Source organism: Rhinoderma darwinii, chromosome 3 (assembly GCF_050947455.1).
Source record: "Rhinoderma darwinii isolate aRhiDar2 chromosome 3, aRhiDar2.hap1, whole genome shotgun sequence".
Classification (NCBI taxonomy): Eukaryota; Metazoa; Chordata; class Amphibia; order Anura; family Rhinodermatidae; genus Rhinoderma; species Rhinoderma darwinii.
This window is the reverse complement of record NC_134689.1, coordinates 380,526,816-380,553,249: the sequence shown is the minus strand read 5'-3', so window position 1 is coordinate 380,553,249 and position 26,434 is coordinate 380,526,816. Positions and strand designations below refer to the sequence as shown.

At 42.1% G+C, this 26,434-nt stretch overlaps 1 protein-coding gene across 2 annotated transcripts in view; it reads right to left on the bottom strand.

The window, feature by feature from the left end:
- Positions 1 to 1,213: 1,213 nt before the first annotated feature.
- LOC142750062 (dihydropyrimidinase-related protein 2) overlaps positions 1,214 to 26,434 on the bottom strand; it is a 97,478-nt gene continuing 72,257 nt past the window's right edge. For both annotated transcript variants that reach the window (XM_075858837.1, XM_075858838.1), the window contains exons 4-14: positions 25,229 to 25,393; positions 22,863 to 22,924; positions 15,575 to 15,655; positions 13,970 to 14,038; positions 11,724 to 11,844; positions 8,735 to 8,891; positions 8,296 to 8,437; positions 7,411 to 7,581; positions 7,154 to 7,333; positions 5,805 to 5,970; positions 1,214 to 2,287 (exon numbers count right to left, since the gene is read on the bottom strand). In XM_075858837.1, the coding sequence (XP_075714952.1) occupies positions 2,196 to 2,287; positions 5,805 to 5,970; positions 7,154 to 7,333; positions 7,411 to 7,581; positions 8,296 to 8,437; positions 8,735 to 8,891; positions 11,724 to 11,844; positions 13,970 to 14,038; positions 15,575 to 15,655; positions 22,863 to 22,924; positions 25,229 to 25,393 (1,406 nt within the window). In that variant the 3' untranslated portion in view covers positions 1,214 to 2,195. The remainder of the gene's footprint in view (positions 2,288 to 5,804; positions 5,971 to 7,153; positions 7,334 to 7,410; positions 7,582 to 8,295; positions 8,438 to 8,734; positions 8,892 to 11,723; positions 11,845 to 13,969; positions 14,039 to 15,574; positions 15,656 to 22,862; positions 22,925 to 25,228; positions 25,394 to 26,434) is intronic.

Sequence of the window (26,434 nt, the reverse complement as noted above, 5' to 3'; positions counted from 1 at the left end):
CCAACTGAGTTTTCCATCAGAACGAAACCCTGACTGACACAAACGGAACCAAAGGGTTCCGTTTCCATCACCATTGATTTCAATGGTGACGGATCCAGTGCCAATGATTTCCATCTGGTTCCGTTGTGCAAGGATTCCGTCATTGACTGAATCAATACCGTAGTCGACTACGTTATTTATTCCGTCAAAACTACGTATCCCTTGCACAACAAAGACAAGCGGAAATCATTGGCACTGGATCCGTCACCATTGAAATCAATGGTGATGGAAACGGAAACCTATGGTTTCCATTTGTGTCAGTTAGGACTCCATTTCTGACGGAAAGCTCCGACAGTGTTGCAATGAAGCCCTGAAGCAGATGTGAACGAAACCTTACTTTGTCTTGCAACTGTAAGTGCAATCCAGCCTTGAACCTCAACGCATGTAAGTGCATCCATCGAATATAGAGGATCATTGCAAGTAATAAATAATTGTATACCGATCATGGGTCACGAGAGCTGCCAAAGTAAATTTTTCAGAAAAAGCCATTTGTAGATAAGCCACTTTCCTATGGGACCTGATTTATCCATAGAGGCAGGCCATGCAGTTCAATACTAGCTATATAAATCCATATGCAGTGAGCTCCCCCTAATGGTGGCTGCATGCAGTCAAAATTGTAATCTTAAATAAGAAGTAGTCACCCACGTATCACTTTCTCTCCTGGCTGGTGGAACTCATCCGTTTGGCGGAGCTCAATCATGTAGTATGGATCTCAGTCTGTGTTTTTCTTTGTGTCCCTATGATAACTTTACATTTTCTAAAAGCTGATGTAACTTAAAACTTCCTGGGCCCATCTCCTTGAAGAACAATTAGTCAGGAGCATAATTGAATTTCAGAAGATGTAACACAAAAGGATAGATCAAGAAAAGTTCTGAGCACTGGTTGATGTAGAAAGGATCTTTTGACCTTCTTCACATGTACAGGGTGCCATATATATGGACTTAGCCACATTGTTTCCAGGCGTCTTTATACAGGAGCCAAGAGATAGGCAGAAGGGCTCTGTTTTTTTAGTAAGTATGCTTTATTAACATATGCGTTTAGGGTATTCACCTGGATTTCTCATGAGAAAATGTTTGTAAATGTAATCCAAAAGTGTACAACCCCTTAAAGCAATGGTGTCAAATAATGTATGAATTTAAGCCACAAGTTAAGAGTAACATGCTAGGAGCATTGCTGAAAGCACAACATTTTATTAGTGGATCCTATGATAAGAAATAAGATCACAGTGTTTACAGGGAAAAAAGACACAAGACTTATCTCTGCTATTTAAGACATTGGAGAGAGCACATTTTCATTCTAGACACATTTATTAGCATAAGCACAACATCTCCTGCACTCAGGAACACAACCACAAATCCCACAATGGGTTAAAAATTGGTTGAATGGAACATCTACCCTGCAATGTAAGCACCGGGGTCCCCTCTGAACACCCTACACCCACATCGACTTCAACATTTGGCGTTCTCGGCAGGAGGTTTTCGATGTTATAGCTTTAGTCTTGCATTAAAGGTCTTTCTGAGCAACGTATTAGTCTTGGATAGTTGATAAGTACTGATGAAGTAATGTAAGAACCTTGACTACACTTGTGATAAAATCAATAAAAAAAAATTAAAAGATTGAACTAATGGTGAATTGTATTGACGTCATTGTTTAGTAGATGGTTGTCATGAACAGAAAATGTCTTCTTCTAATCACTGATTTATTTTCTCATAGAGATGTATAATCCTAAATCCATATCCTGAATGTAGCAAGACCGAGATGTTTCTATAAGGTGAACTTTCACTGAAGTACAAAAGAACGACCTGGGTGTCGAGTTAAAGAGGGGCGTGAATGGTCGCTAGGAAGGACAGGTCTTGTGGGGCATTCTAATTCAACCCGGGTATGCCCACACACATGCAAACATACCAACTGACACCTATGTATCATTTACATACGAGTATATGTACCAGAGTACAAATACATACATACATATATGTGTGTATGAGCGATGTAACCCTCTGTGTTTCCTAAACTGTTGGTATCTTCTCCTAGAGAAAGTCACTGCCCCCGAGATTCTAAAAAAAAAAAAAAAAAAAAGCCAGGAATCGGTAAATCTTTTGGAAATAATTCATCTTGGAGGAGGAACGCTATCCTGGGGCAGGAGAATTAGTTTGGGTCTAGCCTAGGCTGGTGATGTTGGCACGGCCACCGGGAGGCGCCACAATGCGCTGAGTAGTGCGACGGGGAATATTGTCATCAGCCTGTGCCCCTGCAAGAACAAGTCAATAAAAGTTAAGACACAAATTGTGCAGATTATTTGCAGAAGAGGAAACAGCAAAATGGAAAATCAGAGATGTTTCCCGTTTATAAACGTACGTGTAACGCCTTGTAGACACAACCAATTTTCTTTTTTTTCTTATTGTTTTTTCCTCATTGCATTCCAAGAGCCATAACTTATTATTATTCCATCGTTATAGCCATTAGCTGGCGTGTTTTTATCTGGTTAAAGAGGCTCTGTCACCAGATTCTCAAATCCCTATCTCCTATTGCATGTGATCGGCGCTGCAATGTAGATAACAGTAACGTTTTTGTTTTTTTTTTAAAACGTTCATTTTTGGCCAAGTTATGAGCTATTTTATATATATGCAAATGAGCTTTGAAATGGACAACTGGGCTTTTTTTTTTCGTTATGTCCAACTGGGCGTGTATTGTGTTGTTAACTGGGCGTGTTTACGTGTATGACGCTGACCAATCAGTGACCAGTCAGCATCACACACTCCTCTACATTCATTTACACAGCAGCGATGTGCAGCCACATAAACAGAGATTAACGTTAATCGAGTGTCCTGATAATGAATACACATGACCATCCAGCCTGGAACGTCATGTGTATTCAGAATCCTGACACTTCTGAATCTTTTCTTTGAGATTTCTAGAAAGGGAAACGAAATCTCGCGAGATTACGGAGGTAAACGAGATTTTGTTTCACTTGCTGGAAATCTCACAGAAAAGAGTCAGAAGTGTCAGGATTCTGAATACACATGACGTCCAGGCTGGATGGTCATGTGTATTCATTATCAGGACACTTGATTAACGTTAATCTCTGTTTATGTGGCTGCACATCGCTGCTGTGTAAATCAATGGAGAGGAGTGTATGACGCTGACTGGTCATTGATTGGTCAGCGTCATACACGTAAACACGCCCAGTTGGACATGACGAGAAAAAAAAAACACCCAGTTGCCCATTAGAAAGGCTCATTTGCATAAATATAAAATTGCTCATAACTTGGCCAAAAATGAAAGTTTAAAAAAAAAACAAACGTTACTGTTATCTACATTGCAGCGCCGATCCCATGCAATAGGAGATAGGGATTTGAGAATCTGGTGACAGAGCCTCTTTAAGTTGTCGTTTTTAATGGCACCATTTAATGTACTATATAATGTACTTTGTGGGATGGCGTTCACCGTGCGGTAAAAACAACATGTTAACCTTTTTCTGCGGGGCCAGATTACGGCGATACCAAGTTTATTTTGTTTTCGATATGATTTACTATTTACAAAGAAAAAATAATTTGTTCAAAAATAAAATGTTTGTGTCACGATATTCTGAATGTCATAACTTTTTTATTTTTCTGTTGACGGAGCGGTGTGAGACTTTTTTTTGCAGGGCGAGCTGTAGTTTTTATTGGCCTTGACGAAGCATGGGAACACGTGAAACGGCCGTAGGCTCGAGCTCCACATCCATACTGCCTTTGTTTGTTTGGCACAACATTAAATGAAAATTCAACTGAATGAGTGCCGTGGATCTCTTCTACTTTTATTACTGTACTTGTGCTTGTCTCATCACACCACTGAGCACCACCTGTTGTGGATCCAATTGAATCCGTTTAGACCCATGTGGTCATCTGATTATTGAGACTTATAGCGCTCCACGAGCCAAAGCAGTGCCGATCTTTTTATCACTTTGAACATTTGTGTAGTTTTTATTGGTATGACTTTGGGTTACATACAACATTTTTATCACTTTTTATTATGCTGTTTATTTTTTTTCTGTGGGGTTTACTCGGCGGGTTAAATAATGTGATATTTTACTAGTTCAGACTTTTACGGACGTATTACGTTTAATTTTTTTATTGTTTACATAATTTTTTTGTGTAAAATGGGAAATGTTTTTGTTTTTTTTACTTTATATCTTCTTTAAAGTGTTATTAAAGGGTACCAAACTTTAAAAAGACCTTTTGACATGTCATAAGTTTTGATCGGTGGGTGTCCGAGCACTGAGACCTCCACCGAAAGCTAAAACAAAGCGGCAGAAGCGCTTGGGTGAGAGCTTTTACTGTTTTGTGTCTGATCGGTCTTCTTCTGAAAGTCGAGCATGCGGTGTATGGACCCATAATTGAGCGTGTACACCGCTCCGAGGAAAGCTGATCAGAAACACCCAAGCACTACTGCCACTTTGTTTTAGACATCACTGGGGGGGCTCAGTGCTCGGACCCCCACCTATCAAAACTTCTGGCATGTCACTATGTAGCTTACTGCCTTACTGGCATCTGGAACGCAGAGATTTTCGGTCTCTTCAGCTTTAAAGAGGCTCTGTCAGCAGATTTTGCAACCCCTATCTGCTATTGCAGCAGATCGGCGCTGCAATGTAGATTACAGTAACGTTTTTATTTTTAAAAAACAAGCATTTTTGGTCAAGTTATGACCATTTTTGTAGTTATGCAAATGAGGCTTGCAAAAGTCCAAGTGGGTGTGTTTAAAAGTAAAAGTCCAAGTGGGCGTGTATTATGTGCGTACATCGGGGCGTTTTTAATACTTTTACTAGCTGGGCGCTCTGAAGAGAAGTATCATCCACTTCTCTTCAGAACGCCCAGCTTCTGGCAGTGCAGACACAGCCGTGTTCTCGAGAGATCACGCTGTGACGTCACTCACAGGTCCTGCATCGTGTCAGACGAGCGAGGACACCGGCACCAGAGGCTACAGTTGATTCTGCAGCAGCATCAGCGTTTGCAGGTAAGTAGCTACATCGACTTACCTGCAAACGCCGATGCTGCTGCAGAATCAACTGAAGCCTCTGGTGCCGATGTGTCCGACACGATGCAGGACCTGTGAGTGACGTCACAGCGTGATCTCTCGAGAACACGCTGTGTGTCTGCACTGCCAGAAGCTGGGCGTTCTGAAGAGAAGTGGATGATACTTCTCTTCAGAGCGCCCAGCTAGTAAAAGTATTAAAAACGCCCCGATGTACGCACATAATACACACCCACTTGGACTTTTACTTTTAAACACACCCACTTGGACTTTTGCAAGCCTCATTTGCATAACTACAAAAATGGTCATAACTTGGCCAAAAATGCTCGTTTTTTAAAAATAAAAACGTTACTGTAATCTACATTGCAGCGACGATCTGCTGCAATAGCAGATAGGGGTTGCAAAATCTGGCGACAGAGCCTCTTTAATGACTTTGTGAAAGTGAGATGTCTAGACTCTGTATATCCTGAACTTTTATTTTTAGGAGGTGTTGTGTGTCAGGATCTACTCCAGTTAGACTTTTATCCATACACGTTTACTTTTATGCCTTTTATTACAAAACACTACGCAAAGATGCAATGTTGCATGAAGGTGCCTTTGGGTGTCGTGTTGAGAGTCTGCAGTATTCAGGTTTCAATTTTGTATGTCAAAAGTGTGAAAATTGTCCGGCACCAAAAGTTTTAATTCAAATTGCTGTTTTGATGAATGTCCTACTCAAGCAATGGTGGTCGGGCAGTCTGAAATGAAGAACTCACCTGACAAGCTGAATCCAGACTGGTGTAGGTTTCTTACGGGCTGCGCTGGTTGTTTGGCAGGTGATGTCTTGGCAGAAGGGGCAGGTGTTACGGCTTTTGGAGTAACAGAAACTTCACAGACTGGTCCATCATACAGTCCACGAGGGACTCCTCGCAGCTCCGCAAGCTGAACAGATATTATTATACAAGGTTAGGCCTAAAGGAAAAGGATTTGCTGTCTAAAAACTTTTCCAAATTCTTTTTCCTCACAGCTGTGCCCTTCTTCCAGATCCTCCTACAACTATTCAACCATTGTCTCCTCCAGATGGTCTTACTAGACCATCCCAAACACTATCAATAGGTGTTGACTCAAGGTTAGTGCCACTCTTTGTTGTTTCCTTATGATCATACTCTGCCTTCACCTGGATGTCATCCTAGAAGCTACTGTAACCAAATAATCTACAGTTGTTCCTCGCCTGAATCAAAATTGAATGAGCACTGAAAAATTATCTAACAGTCAGTTCCAGCCCCTATCTGATAAAAAATGTGAACAGAAACAACCTGTTTTCCACAGAATAGGTAATGAATATCTGGTCGGTGGGGGTCCAACTGCTGAAATCCACACCGATCACGAGCTTACATTGCCGTTTCTGGGAGCCCCATAGGAATGGAGCGGTACTGCACATGCTTGACCACCACTCCATTCATTTCTATCGGCTACCATAGAAATGAATGGAGCGGTAGCCGAGCATGTGCAATACCGCTTCATTCCTATGGGGCTCCCAGGAGCGGCAAGATAAGCCTCGTGATCGGTGGGGATCCCAGCAGTTGGGATCGGTGGGGAGCTCCAGACACCCTTGACAAAGGACAGTTAGACATTTCCTCTGGAGTGGAAATGTAGTATTACTTGGCGGCCATTCAGATGAATGCAATAAATCGACAGCTCGTGTCCGCCGGAGCTTCTTCATTGATGGTATATCTTTATTATAGACTATCAATGTATGATCAGAGGAAATCCGGTCATGTGAACCTGCCAATCATGTGTACCAGGAAGCCTAGTCTTTCAAGTGAATGGGCCGAGCTGCAGTACCAAGCACAGCCAAACCTGTATATACATTGCTGTGTCTAAATAAACAATAAAGGGACGACGGCCTCTTCGTCCTTAGGATAGATGGGGTTGGACCCTCACGCTCATACATCGATGACCTATAATTCACAATATTATTTACGTCCACATTAAAGATCACGGTTTTCTCCATATGAAAGAAAAACCATCCACTGGTCTTGAATTTGTCACCAAGTTGAGTCCGCAGAACTCCACTGATGTTGTAGCGAAAAGCGTCATTACCCATTTAATGACAAAAACTCACCCTGCTTCGGGCCTTGATCCTCTTGTACACGTAGTCTGGGAATGGCTTCCTTGGAATGTACCGTCCAGATCCCTCAGTGACATGGAGAGTGCCTTCTTCAAGAACTATCTTTCCTTGGCTGATTACCATAAGAGGACCTCCACGGCACTCCATTCCTTCAAAGATATTGTACTCCACAGACTGCAATAAAATATAGTGAATGTCAAGGATGTCGGTAAGCGGAAACTATTGGCGGACCAGAAATCTTTAAAACTTACACTATTGTGAGTTTTGGCTGAGATAGTCCTAACACTATCTGGGTCCCAGATCACCAAATCAGCATCAGATCCAACTGCAATGCGGCCTTTTCTAGGGTACAAGTTGAAGATTTTGGCAGCATTGGTACTGGTGACAGCAACAAATTGGTTTTCATCCATTTTTCCAGTGACCTAGAAGGATATCAAGTCAACAATGACACTTTAGAAGTACACCGACAGCCCGCACTACTCTGCTCTCTTACAGTAGATGAACTAGAAGAAAAGTCTCTTTGGTGAGAATTAAAATGTGAAAAAAGCTTTTTAATATCTTACTTCTAACCTGAGATATGACACATTAAAGTTATAGGCCCAAAGCCTGAGGCTGCACCACTGAAAGATTCTGATGACTGTTAGGCACAGTGTTGTCACGGGGACCTTGTGTAGATGCAAATAACCAACTACAACAAACCGTACTTGGCTTGAATAGTGGCAAATACATGTTTAGATGTGTGACCAAGTCTCCATGACAACACTGCAACAGAAATCAGAAGGGAACATGTTGTCACCATAACCTCTCAGTAGTGCAGCCTTAGGTTTTATGCCTGTAACTTCAAGTGATCATATCTCAGCATAGAAATAAGATATTCAAAAACAGTTTTCACATTTTTAACGTACACCCCTGATCGGTCGCCTTAAATTTACTTGCATGTTTATGACTTGAAGACAAATTAAATGGCATTGGAAAAATTGGCCAAGTTTTTGTGTCAATTCCAACCTTTTAATGTCTTATTACATGTCCTCTGCTTTCCTCTATCTTTGCTTCACTGTTCCTTTTCCCAATACAATTGAATTGATCCTGCTGACAGCATGTAACACATCAAACCCTTTGTCACTCTGTATACCCACCACAGCTCGGTCCCAAACGATGCTCATTCTTTCTTCTGCTCCGTTGGTCCCTTCTGGAATGATCGTGAAATTGTCTTTTCCAACAGCTTTCTGAGCTGTGTTAAAAGTGCAGTGTGCACTCCCGCAAACCTGCAGGTCACCGCTGGAAAATGTAGAACAAACATTAGCCTCCCATCCCCAACTGCACCTTTTATTAATACCCCTTAATGATATACTTCTTGTAGACATAAGCTGAGAACATCCATTGCTGGTCTAGAATAATGAAAGAGGTTGGTGTTGAGTTGGTGCTGAGTAGTGGGACCCCCACCCTTCTTCCCACAATCAGCTGTAATCCAGGGGACCTACTCATACAAATTGGTCCTCCACACTGGACAACCCATTGAACTTTTTGAATTCCAGGTCAGTGTTGAAGTTTTCTTACACACCAAGAAGCACTCACCAGGCAAGCAGCGAGTTGAGAAAATCTGGAGTACTAGGATCAGGGTTTAGAGGAGGAGATGTGACAAAAGCGGCAGCTTTTGACCAGTTTTTGCTCCAGTAATGAGAACCATCAGTGCCCAAACTTGCAGTAACTGGCTCTCCATAGACAACAGCACCTGTCAGTGAATAGAAAAATGTCACTTGTTTAGTAAATCTCAAACTCACACATGGATCTGGTCACGTGAATGGGAACATTGGTCCATGACCTCGAACCTCTGCCGATTTCCAAAAGGAAGGAACCCGGCGCTCTCACTCCTTTAGAAATTTCTGTCAGTCTTGGTACATCTATCTAAGCAAATTGCATTGAAATCACAGGTAATCTGTACGTACTTAGCAATGCGTAACTGACAATGAATGTAACTGGTGCTTTGCTAATAATATTGTATCAACATATGTCTCAACAGGAAAATGGTTATCAGGGTTAGACCACCAGCAAGTGCGGATTCAGGCCTCCCTACTGTGGGAATAGAGACTCCAAATTAACTATAGAAAACACTGAGAACAAAGGAGTCATAAACTATTAGGATAATTTTGCCAATGGCATAGAAAAAATAAACTTTATTAGGACAGTACAAATTACATACAATTTAAAAATAGACTACAAAATCCAAGACCTGTACACCTCCCAAGTGGCAAAAAACGAACATAGAGGAAGTACCTCTTATAAATGTAGCTCCGGGAAGAAAGAGATCGTTAAATCGAACAAGCAAGGGCTCAGACAAACATATTGTCAGTTCAGTGTGATTGAATATCAAGTAAAGGCAAAAACGCCAGAAAATGAAATGTAAGTGAAATCGGGTCATATATTCATCCAGACTCATAGTAGCATTAAGTAAATGATTAAATGCTGGACTCAAAAAATGACGACAAATTGTTTACATAAGCCCACATCAAGCAAGATAAATCTTCCCAGCAAGTAAAGCCACAAGAGGAAAGGTAAGTAGAAAAGGTATAAGGTAAAAACCTGTAATGCTACTAACCCATGTAATTCCTGTGGTTCAGTGACTTCCCGAGTACGGAGGGACCCCGACGCGCGTTTCGCGTGGATGGCTTTTTCAGAAGGGTATACCCCTCTGAAAAAGCCATCCACGCGAAACGCGCGTCGGGGTCCCTCCGTACTCGGGAAGTCACTGAACCACAGGAATTACATGGGTTAGTAGCATTACAGGTTTTTACCTTATACCTTTTCTACTTACCTTTCCTCTTGTGGCTTTACTTGCTGGGAAGATTTATCTTGCTTGATGTGGGCTTATGTAAACAATTTGTCGTCATTTTTTGAGTCCAGCATTTAATCATTTACTTAATGCTACTATGAGTCTGGATGAATATATGACCCGATTTCACTTACATTTCATTTTCTGGCGTTTTTGCCTTTACTTGATATTCAATCACACTGAACTGACAATATGTTTGTCTGAGCCCTTGCTTGTTCGATTTAACGATCTCTTTCTTCCCGGAGCTACATTTATAAGAGGTACTTCCTCTATGTTCGTTTTTTGCCACTTGGGAGGTGTACAGGTCTTGGATTTTGTAGTCTATTTTTAAATTGTATGTAATTTGTACTGTCCTAATAAAGTTTATTTTTTCTATGCCATTGGCAAAATTATCCTAATAGTTTATGACTCCTTTGTTCTCAGTGTTTTCTATAGCTAATAATATTGTGTTGGGAGTCCTCCTGTGACATAATTACCCGAGCGACTCTGAAGGGTTTGGGCACTTAAAAGGGCATGGCTAGCTCATTTTGGAAATCTATGGAGATCTACGCTCTCCCTTTTAAATGTAGACATCTAAAGAATGTAATAAAGGGGTTGTACCAGAATGGACAATTATTACCTATCCACTGGTGATAATTGGAACCCCATTGATCGCAAAAACGGGGCAGCGAAGAGGACCTTGAATGGAGCGGCGGTCGAGCATTCGCCCTGTCACTCCATTTAATGTCTATGGGACTGACTGAAACAGTCAATCATTGTGCACCACTGTGGAGGCCCCATCGCTGGAACCCCCATCGATTGCAAGAATCCTGTGGATAGGTGATAATTGTCCATTCTGTTACAACCTCTTTAAAGCATATGGCTGTAATAGAGGGATGTCCTCTGCTTTGGACTCCCCTCTATTAGAGTGGAGAGACGTAAGAAAGGGTCTCTCCCTCTGGAGGACTCAAGTGCATTACATAGACAGCCCATTGATTTCAATGGGCACCATGTAATGCATGATTTCCCCTCCGGACTCGCCAGCAGCTTCCCCCGGCAATAATAGCTGAATGTCTGGAGTCCTGGCAGCTGGATTCCCTTGTGATCAGCTCATCATAAAGGGTCCTGTTTGTATAAGGGGTTGTACAAATTAGACAACCCCTTTAACCTCTTAACGCAGAATGAACATGTATGTCATTTGAGGGGACGATTTACTGCGGAAGGTTGTACATGTATACAGTTCCTGTGCTTGCACGATCACCGCGGGACGCAGTCTGTGACGGACAGCCGGGATAGAAGACAACCGATCCAGGACGTTTAACCTTGCAGCATTTAAGTGGTTTGACAGAGGAAGGGGGTTCTTTCGGTCACCCATCGGCGGCCTCTGAATGCAATCACGGACCTCCAATGGACTGCTATGGCAGCTGGGGGCCAAAAAAGGCCCCTCAGGCTGCCCATGGCTGTATGCCTATACGGCCGTGCCTGTCATGCGTGACCTTCAAAATCCTCCTCAGATTGGGGTGTGCAGTGAGGAGGAACGGGGGATGGGATCCCTGTTCTAGAGATCGTGCAGGTTCCCATTGGTGGGGCCCCACACGAGAATATATTTATCACCTATGTCCATTGTGGGAAAACATCTTTAAGACCAAAATAGGCCTGGTCGTTAAGGGGTTAAGAAATGTTTCAGATATCCATATACTGTATAAAGCTTATATTTCCTAATGCATGAATTTTCAACCTTTACCCAGAACGCACCTTTTTTCCTGGACTGAGCGATCACATCAGCGGAGCTTTTGCTCATCACCTTGGTGACATAGAGCGGACAATTGGTCTGGTTGGCGATGGTGATGGAACGGTTGACAGCTTCGGCCTCCACCTGTACAAGAGAGGGAGTGATCAGATCGATTTCAATACATAAGGACGGAGCGATTTTTATTTTATTTTCCGTTTTTTTTTTATCGTCGCATTCCAAGAGCCATAACTTTATTTTTCAGTAGATAAAGCCACATTATTAATTTTTTGGGGAGTTAGGAGAAAAAAACAGCAATTCTGTCATTGTTTTTTGGATTCTATTTTTATGGTGTTCACGGTGCGGTATAAATGACATGTTAACTTTATTCCGCAGCTCAGTACGATTACGGAGATACCAAATTGATAATTGTTTTTCTTATGTTTTACTACTTTTCACAGTAAAAAGACAAATGTTTTTGTGTCACCGCATTCAGAGAACCATAATATTTTTATTTTTTCGTTGAGGGACGACCTGTGGTTTTCATTGTACCATTTTGGGGTACATATGACTTTCTGTTTACTTTTTATTCATTTTTTTTTGGGAGGCGGAATGATCAAATTACAGCAATTCTGTCATTGTTTTTCCAGTACTTGTTTCTTACAGCGTTTACCGTGCAGGTTAAATAACGTCGACTCTTCACTCCTTAGACACTGCGGTCGTTTTTTACCGCAGCATCTAAGGGGATAAACTACCTAGATCAGACCAGTGTGTGATCCTGGACTTTGCAGCGGGAGCCCGCCTGGCTGCAGGTGGTGATGGTGCAAACTCAGCTCCTATGCCCGTGCCATCCAAGTGCCGCACATGTACGGAACTGTGCGTTAAAGGGAACCGGTCGCCAGCAATTCACCTATTAAACCAGCAATACCTGGTGGAAGTGGGTGAAAAATCATGTTTATGTGACCTATAATCTTCTCAGTAGGCTCTGTACCTTTAGTATTCAGCTTTTTAGTGTTCCCACACCGTATGGTAATGAGCATAAAAGAGTCATAACTTTGTTTGAAAAGAGTCACATCTTCATTCCTCAAGCCTTTCCGAGTTACCCCGCCTCCTTACTTTTGTTTGACAGCTCCCTGTCTCCCCCCAGCACACATGAAATCCCGCGCTTGTGCGTGTGTGCGCAGAAATGGACACCATAGTGGCGCATGATCAGTAACTTGGACCATACATGAAGGGCGCATGTGCACTATCTCAGATGCGATTTTGGCATTCAGGGCAGGCCAGTTTTCGGCGGTGGGTGGCCATAAGAAGATGAATGAACGAGACTGACGCATTATTACCATAAACGGCGCAAAATGTTTGCAGACCGTTATTTACGGTCGGAGGAGGAGTTTAGGAGATGAAATAACAGAAGTGAACTTTTGACAGCAGCGGCCAGTGAGGGGGGAGAGGAGTTCAATAGATGAAATTCTGGTAACGGGTTCCCTCTAAAGCCCTCCCCGTTGCCCCTTACATGTATGGCGCAGTGCAGGTAGGGGTTAAAGGGACAGTCTGGTTTGAAAAACCTATGAGGGAATTCTGAGTTAATAGAAGGGAGTCCCCATTCAGGATCCTCATCTATTACCCAGAGCGGAGAGCAGCTAAAAAAAAAAAAGACTTTGGAGGACTAGGCACATGCACAGATTATTGATGTCAACAGGGACTTTGTAATGCTTTAATTTACCCAGTGGTGGCGCTGCAGGGAAACTGAACACTTGTTGCCAGGTTTGCTGATCAGCGAAAGGCCCAGCAGCAGGACACCCTGCGATCAGCTTATTGTCCGGGCACCATTCTATCAAAAAGGGACAGTCCAAAGGCTTCTGCAACCGGGACCTCGTCGATCAGCTGATTTTTACCATGAAGGCAGCAGGATAAGAAGCAGTACACATTGATATGAATGAGCCTTTGGAGTAATGCCCGGATCTACCAGGTTCCCAGAGTCACCCGTGAAGTTTTGTGTAACTTCACCAAATTGAAATGGACATTAAAGCCCTAATGTTGTACACTATGTCCCGATGCCAACAAACATGGCAGCAGACTACAGAACTGCCAACATTAATCTACATATACAATACATTGAGGTCTGATCTTAATATGTCACAAGTTTTGATCGCTGGGGGTCCGAGCAATGAGACCTGCACTGATTGACCCCACGGATCAAAACTTCTGACATGTCAAAAATGTTTTACTGTTTAGTAACCCTTTAAAAAAATATTACAAAAACTAAACTCACTTCTTCTGGTCGGCTCAAGACATGTCCCTCAGGGCCGGTGATTCCTTGTTCTAAGATCCTCAGTTGTTCCTGGAATAAGATTAAAATTATTTGAAAATCAGCTACATTCAAATAAAATAAAATACAGACATAGCAGAGCTGAACATGCCAATTCTGAGTCATTTTCAGTATTATAGAAATCTACAGATAATATATAATATTACCATGAGCTGTGCCAAATGACAAACTCAGCTCTGCTACATCTGTATCCTCAGACACTTATGCCTTTCCAAAATCTCACTGCAAATGAAAAGGGCAGCATTACCAATCAATTATTTTGACATTTTTTTTATTTTTCTTTAACTATAATTCATCTAAATAATGTCATCAGAAAATAATTTGCCATTTTGATTTCATATCATTTTAAAAAAAAAAGGAAATTGCAAGTAAAAAAAAAAAAAAGACAATAAAAATCAGGTATCGGATAGTGTTTGGATATGTGTCTTGTGCTAGTCCATTAAACATATTTTCCCAAATATGTGTCAGACCCCACCCCTAAGCATGGGAAAGATTTAGAACATGTTAATTAGGAATAATTAATTATGTGACTCAGGTAATATAATAAATATAGTACAAGGGACATCATATGCTCTAAACTGGGAAATTAGACTCAGAGTTGTGCAATTTGGACCGTCCTAAAAAGTAACCTGTGAGAATGTTTATGCTGCCTAGACCGCAGGCAGCACGATATCGCGACTGCATGTAACGCACCGTTTTCGAAAAGTCATTGGGGGAATATATTAAGACTGACGTTTCAAACGCCAGTCTTAAACTAATTTACATCGGTGGAAAATGTGCCAAGTTTATTATGAGGCGCACACCTCTTAAAAAATGTGGAAATTTTTGGCTGCCGTGCGAAAGAAATCTACACCTGCTATGAGCATATCCATAACGTACGCCCGTTTCTGGCGTAAATTATAGTAAATATGTCGTTCTGTCCGAGGCGCCGCCCCTTTGGTTAAACCCCGCCCCTTTGGTTAAACCCCGCCCCTTTTCTCACCACTTTTCAGAAAGTGGCTGCAAAAGTAAAAAGCTCCAAATTTTGGCATGTGCCACAATTTGCCACTTTTTTACGCCAGATTACGCCAAACCTTTGATACATTCCCCCCATTGTTTTAATAAGGCCTCCTGCTGTGTGCACGGTCCATGATTACGGCACGGACGGGCCGTGGAGTGTCATTCGCGGTGCCGTCCGCAATCACAGCCCGTGCGCACACGAGATGTGCATTCATTTCAATGAGCCTGCTCTATCACTACATCGACGCCCCCAAGGCAGCCAGGGGCCTAAAGAAGGCCCTTAGATCTGCTATGTGTGCCTGCCTAATAGGCTGCCTGTCCGTTTCACGCTGACAGGCACAATACACTGCACTACATAAGTATTGTAGTGTATTATGCAAGCGATCACATGTCCAAGTTCCCTTGTGGGACTAAAAGAAATGGGGAAAAAAAAAAGTTACACAAAAATGTTCAGAAAAAAAATCCCATATAATGCAAAATGACTGAACAAATACAAAAAAGCGAAGATGGTTAATGAAACGTTCAGTGTCCTCAGAAAAGACGTCTTACCTCAGCTATGACATCACCATTCTCAGCATGGACTTGTCCAATAGCACCAATATCGCGGATCACACTGAACACCTCGTAGATCTGAGAATAAAAAAAAAAAAATAATACGGTATAAATAAAATACATATACAATAAATATTGCTATATTATATATATATTATATATGTTTTATTTAAGTTATTGTACAATAAACGATATGGTAGAAATATATTTGATAATTTATCGCAATATAAAATAATGAAATGTAATATATTATAATGTAGCATCATGTAATTCAGGATCAAATAATATATATTATAATACAATATAACATAATTTTAAATAATAATAACATTATAATACAATGTAACACAATATAGAACGTACAAAACATTTTTTAGATACAGTATATATTTTAGCTTCTATGTTCCCATAATGACTCACATTAGTGGCACTTTATCAAACTAGTTGTAGTCAGTGTATAAAAAATAAAGCCATTACATGACTGCGACTAATAAGTCACGCCCTGGTCACACCCTTGACATGTCCGTTCTTAAGGCGGCCATATACACACGAAATAGCGGTCAGTACAACGTTCATTTGGCCGAAAGCTATTTCCGCAGAGCGTGCCCGCATGGGGTGAGGGGAATAAGTTACTGCCAGATACCTCTGGTAGCTGCCTATCTCCCGCAGGAACAAAGGATCGGGTATGCTGAAATCCAATATGCCCGATCCTTCATTCCCCTAACATCTGGGTGCGTTGCTAGGCCCCAATGCACATATGATTGTCGGTCGATCCTGGTCGACTTTTCTCTCATAAGTATGGTCTGCATTAGGTCAGCAGCATCCTCAGAAAAACACCTGTGGCCCAGGGTTGCCACGTTTTAACACGAAAATGTCCGTCCAGGTCTCGAGGGTAAAAAGGAGTGTGGTTTTGTGGGCGTGGCTTCACACAGAATGGGACATGTAACGTAAACCGGTTTCACATGGCCGTAATATGGCATCATTGTAGTATCCGTAATATGACGACAACAACATGGTTCTCTATGGTTCTACTAGACGGAACTTAGATCACCCTAGGGTTGTACCGCTATCTAAATTCGATTTACTAGAACCGCGGGGGTCTGGGTAATGCCATTGTAATACGGACGTTAAAATGCGACTACAGCATGGCCGTGTGAAACTGGAACTTAGTATTTCTATTTCCAACCTTGCATATGAAAAATACAACTGACTGGTTGGTAAGGGCATCAACATTACTGGAAGGGAGGAGCAAATAATTTCTCCTGATGCGCCAATTTGCAGATTTGCCAGTCCGTATAACACAATGGTAAAATGCCAGCTATTTAACCCCTTAGATGCCGCAGTTAACAGCTAGCGTAGCATCTAAGGGGCTCGACAGCCCATTTTAAATAAAGTTATATATTTTTTTAAAAGTGCCCCCCCCCCCCCCAAAAAAAATATCTATACCCATTAAAATTATTTGGCAGATGCAAGGATAGGTAAGTATTGTTGTTTTTTTAATTTAAACTCCTAATAAAACGTTTTCAAATCCAGGATAACCCATTTAACCACTTCGTGCTCAGTGACGTACTATTCCGTCGTGCTAAGTGCATCGTTCGCGCTCAGCGACGGAATAGTACGTCGCGGGAGGAACGGCCATTTCGGCCGTCTTCCCGACACATGCAGGACCTGTGACAGCTGCGGTCTCGTACAGTAGTTGCCACAGCTCCTTCAGCAGGGACCAATCGCTGTGTCCCCGCTGATTAACCACTTGGAAGCCGCGTTCAATAGCGATCGCGGCTTCTTAGGGGTTAAACTAACATCGTCAGCCTGCTACACGATAGCTGCCGGCGATTGTGGCTATGGCAACCGGATGCCAAACAATGGCGTCCGGCTATGCCATGTAACGGAAGACTAGTGGGTCCTGACTAAGTCAGGACCCACTATGCTTGCTGTCAGTGAGTAGCTGACAGTTCTAATACACTGCACTACGCATGTAGTGCAGTGTATTAGAATAGCGATCAGGGCCTCCTGCCCTCAAGTCCCCTAGTAAGACAAAGTAATAAAGTAGAAAAAAAAGTAAAAAAAAAGATGTGTAAAAATAAGAAAATAAAAGTTTTAAAAGTAATAAAAGTAAAAATCCCCCCTTTTCCCTTATCAGTCCTTTATTATTAATAAAAATATATAAACAAACAAATAAACTATACATAATTGGTATCGCCGCGTCCGTAACGGCCTGAACTACAAAATGATTTTGTTATTAATCCCGTACGACGAATGGCGTAAAAGAAAATAATAATAATAAACCGTACCACAATCACAATTGTTTGGTGACTTCACCTCCCAAAAAATGGAATAAAAAGAGATCAAAAAGTCGCATGTACCTAAAAATGGTACTGATCGAAACTACAGTTCGTTACGCAAAAAATAAGTCCTCGCACGGCTTTATTGATTGTAAAATAAAAACGTTCTGGCTCTTAGAATAAGGTAACACCAAAAGTGAATGATTGTTTACAAAACGTATTTTATTGTGCAAACGCCATAAGACATAAAAAAAACTATAAACATCTGGTATCGCCGTAATCGTATCGCCCCGCAGAATAAAGTGAATATGTCATTTATACTGCACGGTGAACGCTGTAAAAAATAGAATAAAAAAACAATAGTAGAATTGCTGTTTTTTAGTCACCACGCCACCTAAAAATAGAATAAAAACTGATCAAAAAGTCGCATGCACCCCAAGAAAACTACAATGGATTCCTCAAGGGGTCTAGTTTCCAAATTGGGGTCACTTTTGGGGGGTTTCCACTGTTTTGGCACCACAAGATCTCTTCAAACCGGACATGGTGCCTAATAAAAAGGAGGTCTCAAAATCCACTAGGTGCTCCTTTGCTTCGGAGGCCGGTGCTTCAGTCCATTACCGCACTAGGGCCACATGTGGGATATTTCTCAAAACTGCAGAATCTGGGCAATAAGTATTGAGTTGCGTTTCTCTGATAAATCCTTTTGTGTTATAAAAAAAATGGTATAAAGAGGATTTTCTGACAAAAAAAATAAATGTAAATGTCATCTCTACTTTGCTCTAAATTTCTGTGAAACACCTAAAGGGTTCATAAACTTTCTAAATGCTGTTGTGGATACTTTGAGGGGTCTAGTTTCTAAAATGGGGTATTTGATAGGGGTTTCTAATATATGGGCTCCTCAAAGCAACTTCAGAACTGAACTGGAACCTAAAAAAATAAATAAATGAGAAAATACTTCGCTTCTTACATTATACTGATAATGAGCCGTGCCCACCGCGAGATGTCCCCAGTTTTGACCGTTTGTATAAACGGAGACCCCTATTAGACCGTTCCAGTGCCCGGTTTTCCCAAGCATTCACCCCCGAGAAGTGTATTTCTATTGATGAGTCCCTGGTACATTTTAAAGGGAGGGTTCAATTCCGCGAGTACCTGCCGGGTAAGAGGGCAAGGTATGGCGTGAAGATGTATAAGCTGTGAGAGTGCATCAGGGTAAATCTACAAATTTAGGATATATGAAGGAAAGGCCACCCCCAAACCAGACTGCATCCTGGATTACAATAGGTACATGGGAGGGGTGGACTTGTCAGATCAAATCCTGAAGCCCTACAGCGCCATGCGGTGTGGTATAAGAAGCTGGCCGGGCACATCATACAGATGGCATTGTACAATGCGTACATGCTACGTCGATGTGCAGGCCAGACGGGAACTTTCCTGGAATTTCAAGAGGTGATTATCAAGAACCTAATCTTTAGGGACCAAGAAGGGGGGGGCACCCAGTACTTCTGGAAGCGAGCCCACACGCATCGTACCAGGGCGGCAACACTTTCCAGGAGAAGTTCCCCAAACTGGCAAGAAGGGAAAAAGTCAAAAGAGGTGCAAAGTCTGCTATAAGAGGGGGATAAGGGAGGACACAATATATCAATGTGACACGTGTCCCGAATAACCAGAGCTCTGTATGAAAGAGTGTTTTAAAATTTGTCATACATCCCTTGATTTATCATTTACCCCAGTTTTACTTACCCTGATGCACTCCGCACAGCTTATCCCCCCTCGTCTTTCCCCTCTGGGCCCTGCTGTGTGCCCAGGCAGCTGATAACAGCCACATGTAGGGTATTGCCATACCCGGGAGAACCCACATTACAGTTTATGGGGTGTAGGACTCCGGTCAAAATGCTCACTACACCTCTAGATGAATGCCTTAAGGGTGTAGTTTTTAAAACGGGGTCACTTCTTGCGGGTTTCAACTGTACTGGTACCTCAGGGGCTTCTGCATACATGACTTCGCACTAGAAAATCCCCAGTAGGCCAAATGGTGGTCCTTTCCTTCTGAGCCCTCCCATGGGCCCAAACGGCAGTTTATCACCACAAATGGGGTATTGCGGCACTCAGAACAAATTGCGCAACAGAATGGGGTATTTTGTTTCTTGTGAAAATAAGAAATTTTCAGGCAAAACTACATATTATTTGAAAAAAATAATTTTGTTTTAATTCCCGGCCCAATTCAAATAAGTTCTGTGAAAAAACTGTGCGGTCAAAATTGTAACAACAACCATATTTGAATTCCTTGAGGGGTGTAGTTTCCAAAATGGGGTCACTTCTTGTGGGTTTCCATTGCTTTCATTCCTCTGGGGCTCTGCAAATGCGACATGGCACCCGAAAACCAAACCAGCAAAATCTGGACTCCAACAAACACATAGCGCTCCTTTCCTTCTGAGCCCTCCCATGGGCCCAAACGGCAGTTTATCGCCACAAATGGGGTATTGCCGCACTAAGGACAAATTGGGCAACAAAATGGGGTATTTTGTTCCCTGTGAAAATAAGAAATTTTGATCACAAATGACATTTTATTGGAAAAAATGAAATTTTTTTCATTTCACAACCCAATTCAAATACGTGCCGTGTAAAAACTGTGCGGTCAAAATGGTAACAACAACCATAAATGAATTCCTTGAGGGGTGTAGTTTCCAAAATGGGGTCACTATTGGGGGATTCCTACTGTTTTGGCACCTCAACACCTCTTCAAACCTGGCATGCTGCCTAAAATATATTCTAATAAAAAAGAGGCCTCAAAATGCACTAGGTCCTTCTTTGCTTCTGGGTCTTGTGTTTTAGTCCACGAGCGCACTAGAGCCACATGTGGGACATTTCTAAAAACTGCAGAATCTGGACAATACATATTTAGTAGTGTTTCTCTGGTAAAACCTTCTGTGTTACAGAATTTTTTTTAAATAAAATTGAAATTCAGCAAGAAAAATTAAATTTGCAAATTTCACCTCCACTTTGCTTTAATTTCTGTGAAATTCCTGAAGGGTTAAAAAACTTTCTAAATGCTGTTTTGAATACTTCGAGGGGTCTAGTTTTTAAAATGGGGTGTTTTATGGGGGTTTCTAATACATAGGCCCCTCAAAGCCACTTCAGAACTGAACAGGTACCTTAAAAAAAAAGGCTTTTGAAATTTTCTTAAAAATATGAGAAATTGCTGTTTATGTTCTAAGCCTTGTAACGTCCAAGAAAAATAAAAGAATGTTCAAAAAACGATGCCAATCTAAAGTAGACATATGGGAAATGTGAACTAGTAACTATTTTGGGTGGTATAACCGTCTGTTTTACAACATTTAAATTCTGAAAAATGCTATTTTTTCAAAATTTTCTCTAAATTTTGCAATTTTTCACCAATAAACACTGAATATATCGACCAAATTTTACCACGAACATGAAGCCTAATGTGTAACGAGAAAACAATCTCAGAATCGCTTGGATAGGTTTAAGCATTCCGACGTTATTACCACATAAAGTGAAATATGTCAGATTTGAAAAATGGGCTCTGAGCCTTAAGGCCAAAACTAGGCTGCGTAATTAAGGGGTTAAGCCTTGGCTTCATAGTAGAGCACAGATAAAGGCAATACACTGCAATACATAAGTATTGAAGAGTATTGCATGAGTGATCAATAGATTGCGTGGTAAAGTCCCCTAGGGAGACAAAAAAAAAAAAGGAAAAAAATGTTTCATAAAATTCTAAAAAATGTATACATTTTTGGTCAAAGTTTAAACTCCCCTACATTTTTTAGGTTTTTTTTACAAGAAATAATGTAAGCAATAAAAAAAAGTAAACATAACTGATCTCAAAACGCCATAAGTGCTGTTTTTTGGTCACCTCGCTTCCCCCCAAAAAATAGAATAAAAAGCGATGAAAAAGTGTATATACCCCAAAATGGTACCAATAAAAAGTACATCTCGCCCCACAAAAAAGACCTCACGCCGCTCCATGGACGGAAAAATAAAAAAGTTATGGGTCTCAGATTAAAATTTTTCTTTTAACAAAGTGTTTGTACTTTGTATAACTAGTAAAAGGTAAAAAAAACAATATAAATTTGTATCGCCGTAATCGTATCAACCCGCAGAACAAAGTTAACATGTTAATTTTACTGCACGGTTAACGCCATAAAAACAAACCCCCAAAAATGATGGCAGAATTGCGTTGTTTTTTTTAATTCCACCCCACAAATTCATTTTGAAAAGATTCTCAGTACATTATACGGCACCAGTAAGACATGTCGATGAAAATCATGAATACGTTATGGCTGTTGGAATGCGATGAGGGAAAAATTAAAAACAAAAATTGCCAGTGTCCTAAAGGGTTAATGAACATTAATTAAACAGCTGCAGTAACAACGAAAATACTCCATAAACAAATCATGGCAGGGGTCGGCAGAGGTCGCATGCAGCGTGTCATAGGAATGCTGAATATGCGCTGCGCCTGTGAGGTGGCCATGACTCTTGGCAGACGTCAGCTCATTCTTAGGGTTTGTTCACACTCAGTGTTTTCAGACGTAATTTGGGTATTTTACGCCTCGAATTACGCCTGAAAAAATGGCTCCATTGCGCCTACAAACATCTACCCATTGCTTGAAATGGGTTTTACGATGTTCTGTTCCCACGAGGTGTAATTTTACGCGTCGCTGTCAAAAAAAGCCCGAAAAAAGAAGTGCATGTCACTTCTTGGGACGTTTTTGGAGCCGTTTTTCATTGACTCCATTGAAACACACCTCCATTAACGGCCGTAAAATACTCTGCGAAAAACGCGAGTTGTTAAAAAAAAACGCCTGAAAATCAGGAGCTGTTTTTGCCTGAATTTTCAGACGTTTTGGTCACTGCCCTTATTCACACCCAGAAGCAGAAAACTGACAGATCGCACACAACGCAGAAAGAAACAGAACTTGTGCCTCCTCCGACGCTGCGACTACAAGACCGCAATCAACCCTGCCCCCAATATTCCCCATTACCTGGGAGTCTGTGAGCTGGTACTGATCCTTGTAAGCCATATACACCAGGAAGGAATTAACCCCTGTAAAAAAAGACGGCACAAGTCATTAATATACAATAATATCCGAGATGATCATTTCCTATAAGAAAATGGATCACGGGTAAGAGGCCGGTGGCACAATCATTGGAAAGCCACAGGACAAACTTTACCCAAATTCCGGATGCCAGCTGAGAGATGTTAGGTGCCAGCAATGATATAGTCTGAAGGCACATACCTTACACTTGCTGAATCAAACGGATTAGAAAGGCATAACTGCAGTGCCACACCTGTCCACAGGTTGTGTGTGGTATTGCAGCTCAGCCCCATTCACTTTAAGGCTACATGCACACGTTGTGTATTTTGCTGTGGAAAATACGCACCAAAACCGCAGCAATATACAGGAAATTCGCAGGGGAAAACCGCACCTAATCGTGCGGTTTTTAAGTCTTGATGAGTTTTTCGCCGCGTTTTCATGCTGCGTGTTTTGGTGCGATTTTCCACAGCACTAGGCAGATACAATTCGCAAGAGGAAAAGCAAGATAAATTGACATGCTGCGGATTCTAAAAAACGCACCGCAGGTCAATTTCCATCCCGAAAAATACCTCAGGGTGTACGTGAGATTACGTGAAATCTTATTGACTATGCTGGTACTGTATTACGCTGCAGATTTGCCGCATGCAAAACCGCACGTAATACGCAGTGTGTGCATTGAGCCTAATAGAGCTAAGCTACAATACCAGATACAACCCATTGACAGGCGCCGTTTTAGGAAGAAAACAGCCATGTTTTTCTGATTTTGTACAACCCCTTCTTGGCCGTTGGTAATATCAAAGTAGGCCCCATGCACACGAACGTAAAAACGCCCGTAATCACGGGCCGTAATTACGGGCCCATAGACTTTTATTGGCCACGGGCACCTCCCCGTATGCTTACGGGAAGCTGCCCGGGCCGTTGAACAATATAGAACATGTCCTATTTCAGGCCGTAATTACGGCACAGGCAGGCCCACAGAAGACTATGGGGCTCCCGTAATTACGGGTGACTACGTATGTGCACCCGTAATTACGGGAGCGTTGCTAGGCGACGTCAGTGCATAGTCACTGTCCAGGGTGCTGAAAGAGTTAAATGATCGGCAGTAACTCTTTCAGCACCCCGGACAGTGACTTCCGATCACAATATAGATCATCCAAAGTTCATACTTACCCAGAACTCCCTGCTTCTTCCTCCAGTCCGGCCTCCCGAGATGACGTTTCAGTCCAAGTGACGGCTGCAGCCAATCACAGGCTGCAGCGGTCACATGGACTGCCGCGTCATCCAGGGAGGTCGAGCTGGATGTTGAAAGAGGGACGCGTCACCAAGACAACGGCCTGGTAAATATGAATTTCTTTTACTTTTACTACGGAAAGTGCTGTCCCTTCTCTCTATCCTGCACTGATAGAGAGAAGGGGCTGCCGATTACTGCAGTGCAATTTTGCAGAGAAAACATGCCCGTAAATACGGGTGGAATACGGGTGACCAAGGACCCGTATTTACACCAGTATTTACGGGAGGGCAAAAATACGTTTGTGTGCATGAGGCCTTATGCTGACATCAACCCGCCTTGATTTCAAGGGTTATACACTGGCAATATCTCTACATGGGCACGGTGCAAGCCACAACGCAAGGCTTAAATAGTATCCATACCACCACCAGCTCCCGTATAGTAATCCTATCCCCGGCAGTGTTCACAGAGTAACCCCATATAGTAGAACCAGCAATGTCCATATAGCACTCCCATCGTCAGTGGTGCCCACAGAGTAACCCTATAACCAGAAGGGCCCTTATATTAGTCCTATCATTAGCTGTGCTCATAAAACACCCCCATACCCAGCAGTGCTCATAATGTAGCCCCATGAGGATCAATAGCCTTACATTACAGTAACGCTATCCACAGCAATGACCTTATAGAAGCCTCACGTCCAGCAGTGCCCATACAAAAGCCATATCAACAACAGTACTCATAAAGTACTCCATATAAATGCACCACCTCAAACAGTGCGCATTTAGTAGCTCCACCCAGAGCAGTGCCCTAATAGTAGTCACATCACCGGCAGAATTTTTATAGTAGCCCCACCATTGATGGTTCCATCTCCAGCAGTGCCCATATAATAGTTGTCTATGACTACCTAATTAAGGAATGATAAAGCCAGACCCACTAGTGACCTGGGTAAGTTCTGGTTAACTGCAGGATATTTCAGCAGCACCAATGAAAGAATTAATTTGTAGTGACACAGCTGCTGGGAGGCATCGATCTCTCTCTTTTACTATAAAGGCACTGCTGATCATATGTCCATGTCAGAACTTACCATGGTCTTTCACCAGCGCCTCCATTTCCTCCTGCACACCCTTGTGCCACTCAGTGATGTCCACGTGCAAGGAGAAGTCACAACAGGTTTGGCTGTCTGCCCACTCTCGCCACTTTTCAAAAGCAGCAATCAGGCTGGTCCCTGGCTCTGGCACCACATGGTCAACTGTTGTCAGGGGACAGAAAAAAAAAATGTAATTAAAAAAAAGACATAAATTTAGCGCTAGACAGGAAATTGTTCTATATGCAGCGATGTGCGTGCCAAGGCAAGTGGACTGCCATGTCTGACATTATATTCTTCCCCCAAGGCACAGCAACCCTCAAAGTAATTCTTCATGATGACTGTTACGAGGGTCTTGTGGCTGCCATTGTTATGGGGGTCCTCCAGTTTTGTGGAAGGAAAATCCACAATGGAATACAGTAGCAGAAAAGTGTCTAAATCTCATCCACATGCTGCGGAAATTTTCCGCATAAAGTTTGACCTGCAATCAAATTTTCAAATCTGCAGCATGTCAATTTCTGCTGCGGAAAGTGCACAGATTTGTTGCAGATTTTCCACATTGAATTCAATGGGGGAGAAGAAATCTGTAAGCAAATCCTATTGCTGCGGATCCAGATAAGTTTACAAAAAAAAACACCTGCCGGTCTCAGTACACCCGGCCTCCAGGGGTGAAGTGTTGCATCAACACATGACAACTGCAACCCAGCGCAGGCTGCAGCGGTCACATGTGGGCGCACGTCATCGCTGTAGGTCGGGTGTACAGAGACCAGGGATACCCAGAGAAATAGGGGAAGGGCCGAGCCAGGGGAGTATATAGTTTTGTTTTCACACTGGTTTTTCACAGGTTTGGTTTAGATTTGCTGCTGAAATTTTATAAAGCAAATCCGCTAGGTGTGGACGCAGGCTTAGGCTGGGTTCCCACAGTGCAGGTTTGGTGCAGATTTTGCATGTATTGTTTATTTTTTTTGCCAAAACAGGAAACGGAACCTAAACAGAAGAAATATATAAAGAAAGGCCTTAAATGTCTGCTCTCCCTGATCCAATTCTGGTTTTGCCTCACAAAATGCAGGCAAAATCTGCACTGTGGGAACCCAACCTTAAAGGGATTATCTAAACTTTCGAAAGTATATTTTTATCATTTAATTTGAATAATTGTTTTCCACTTTCATGGTCACATGATCGATAGTCCGATGTACACTTCCTGAT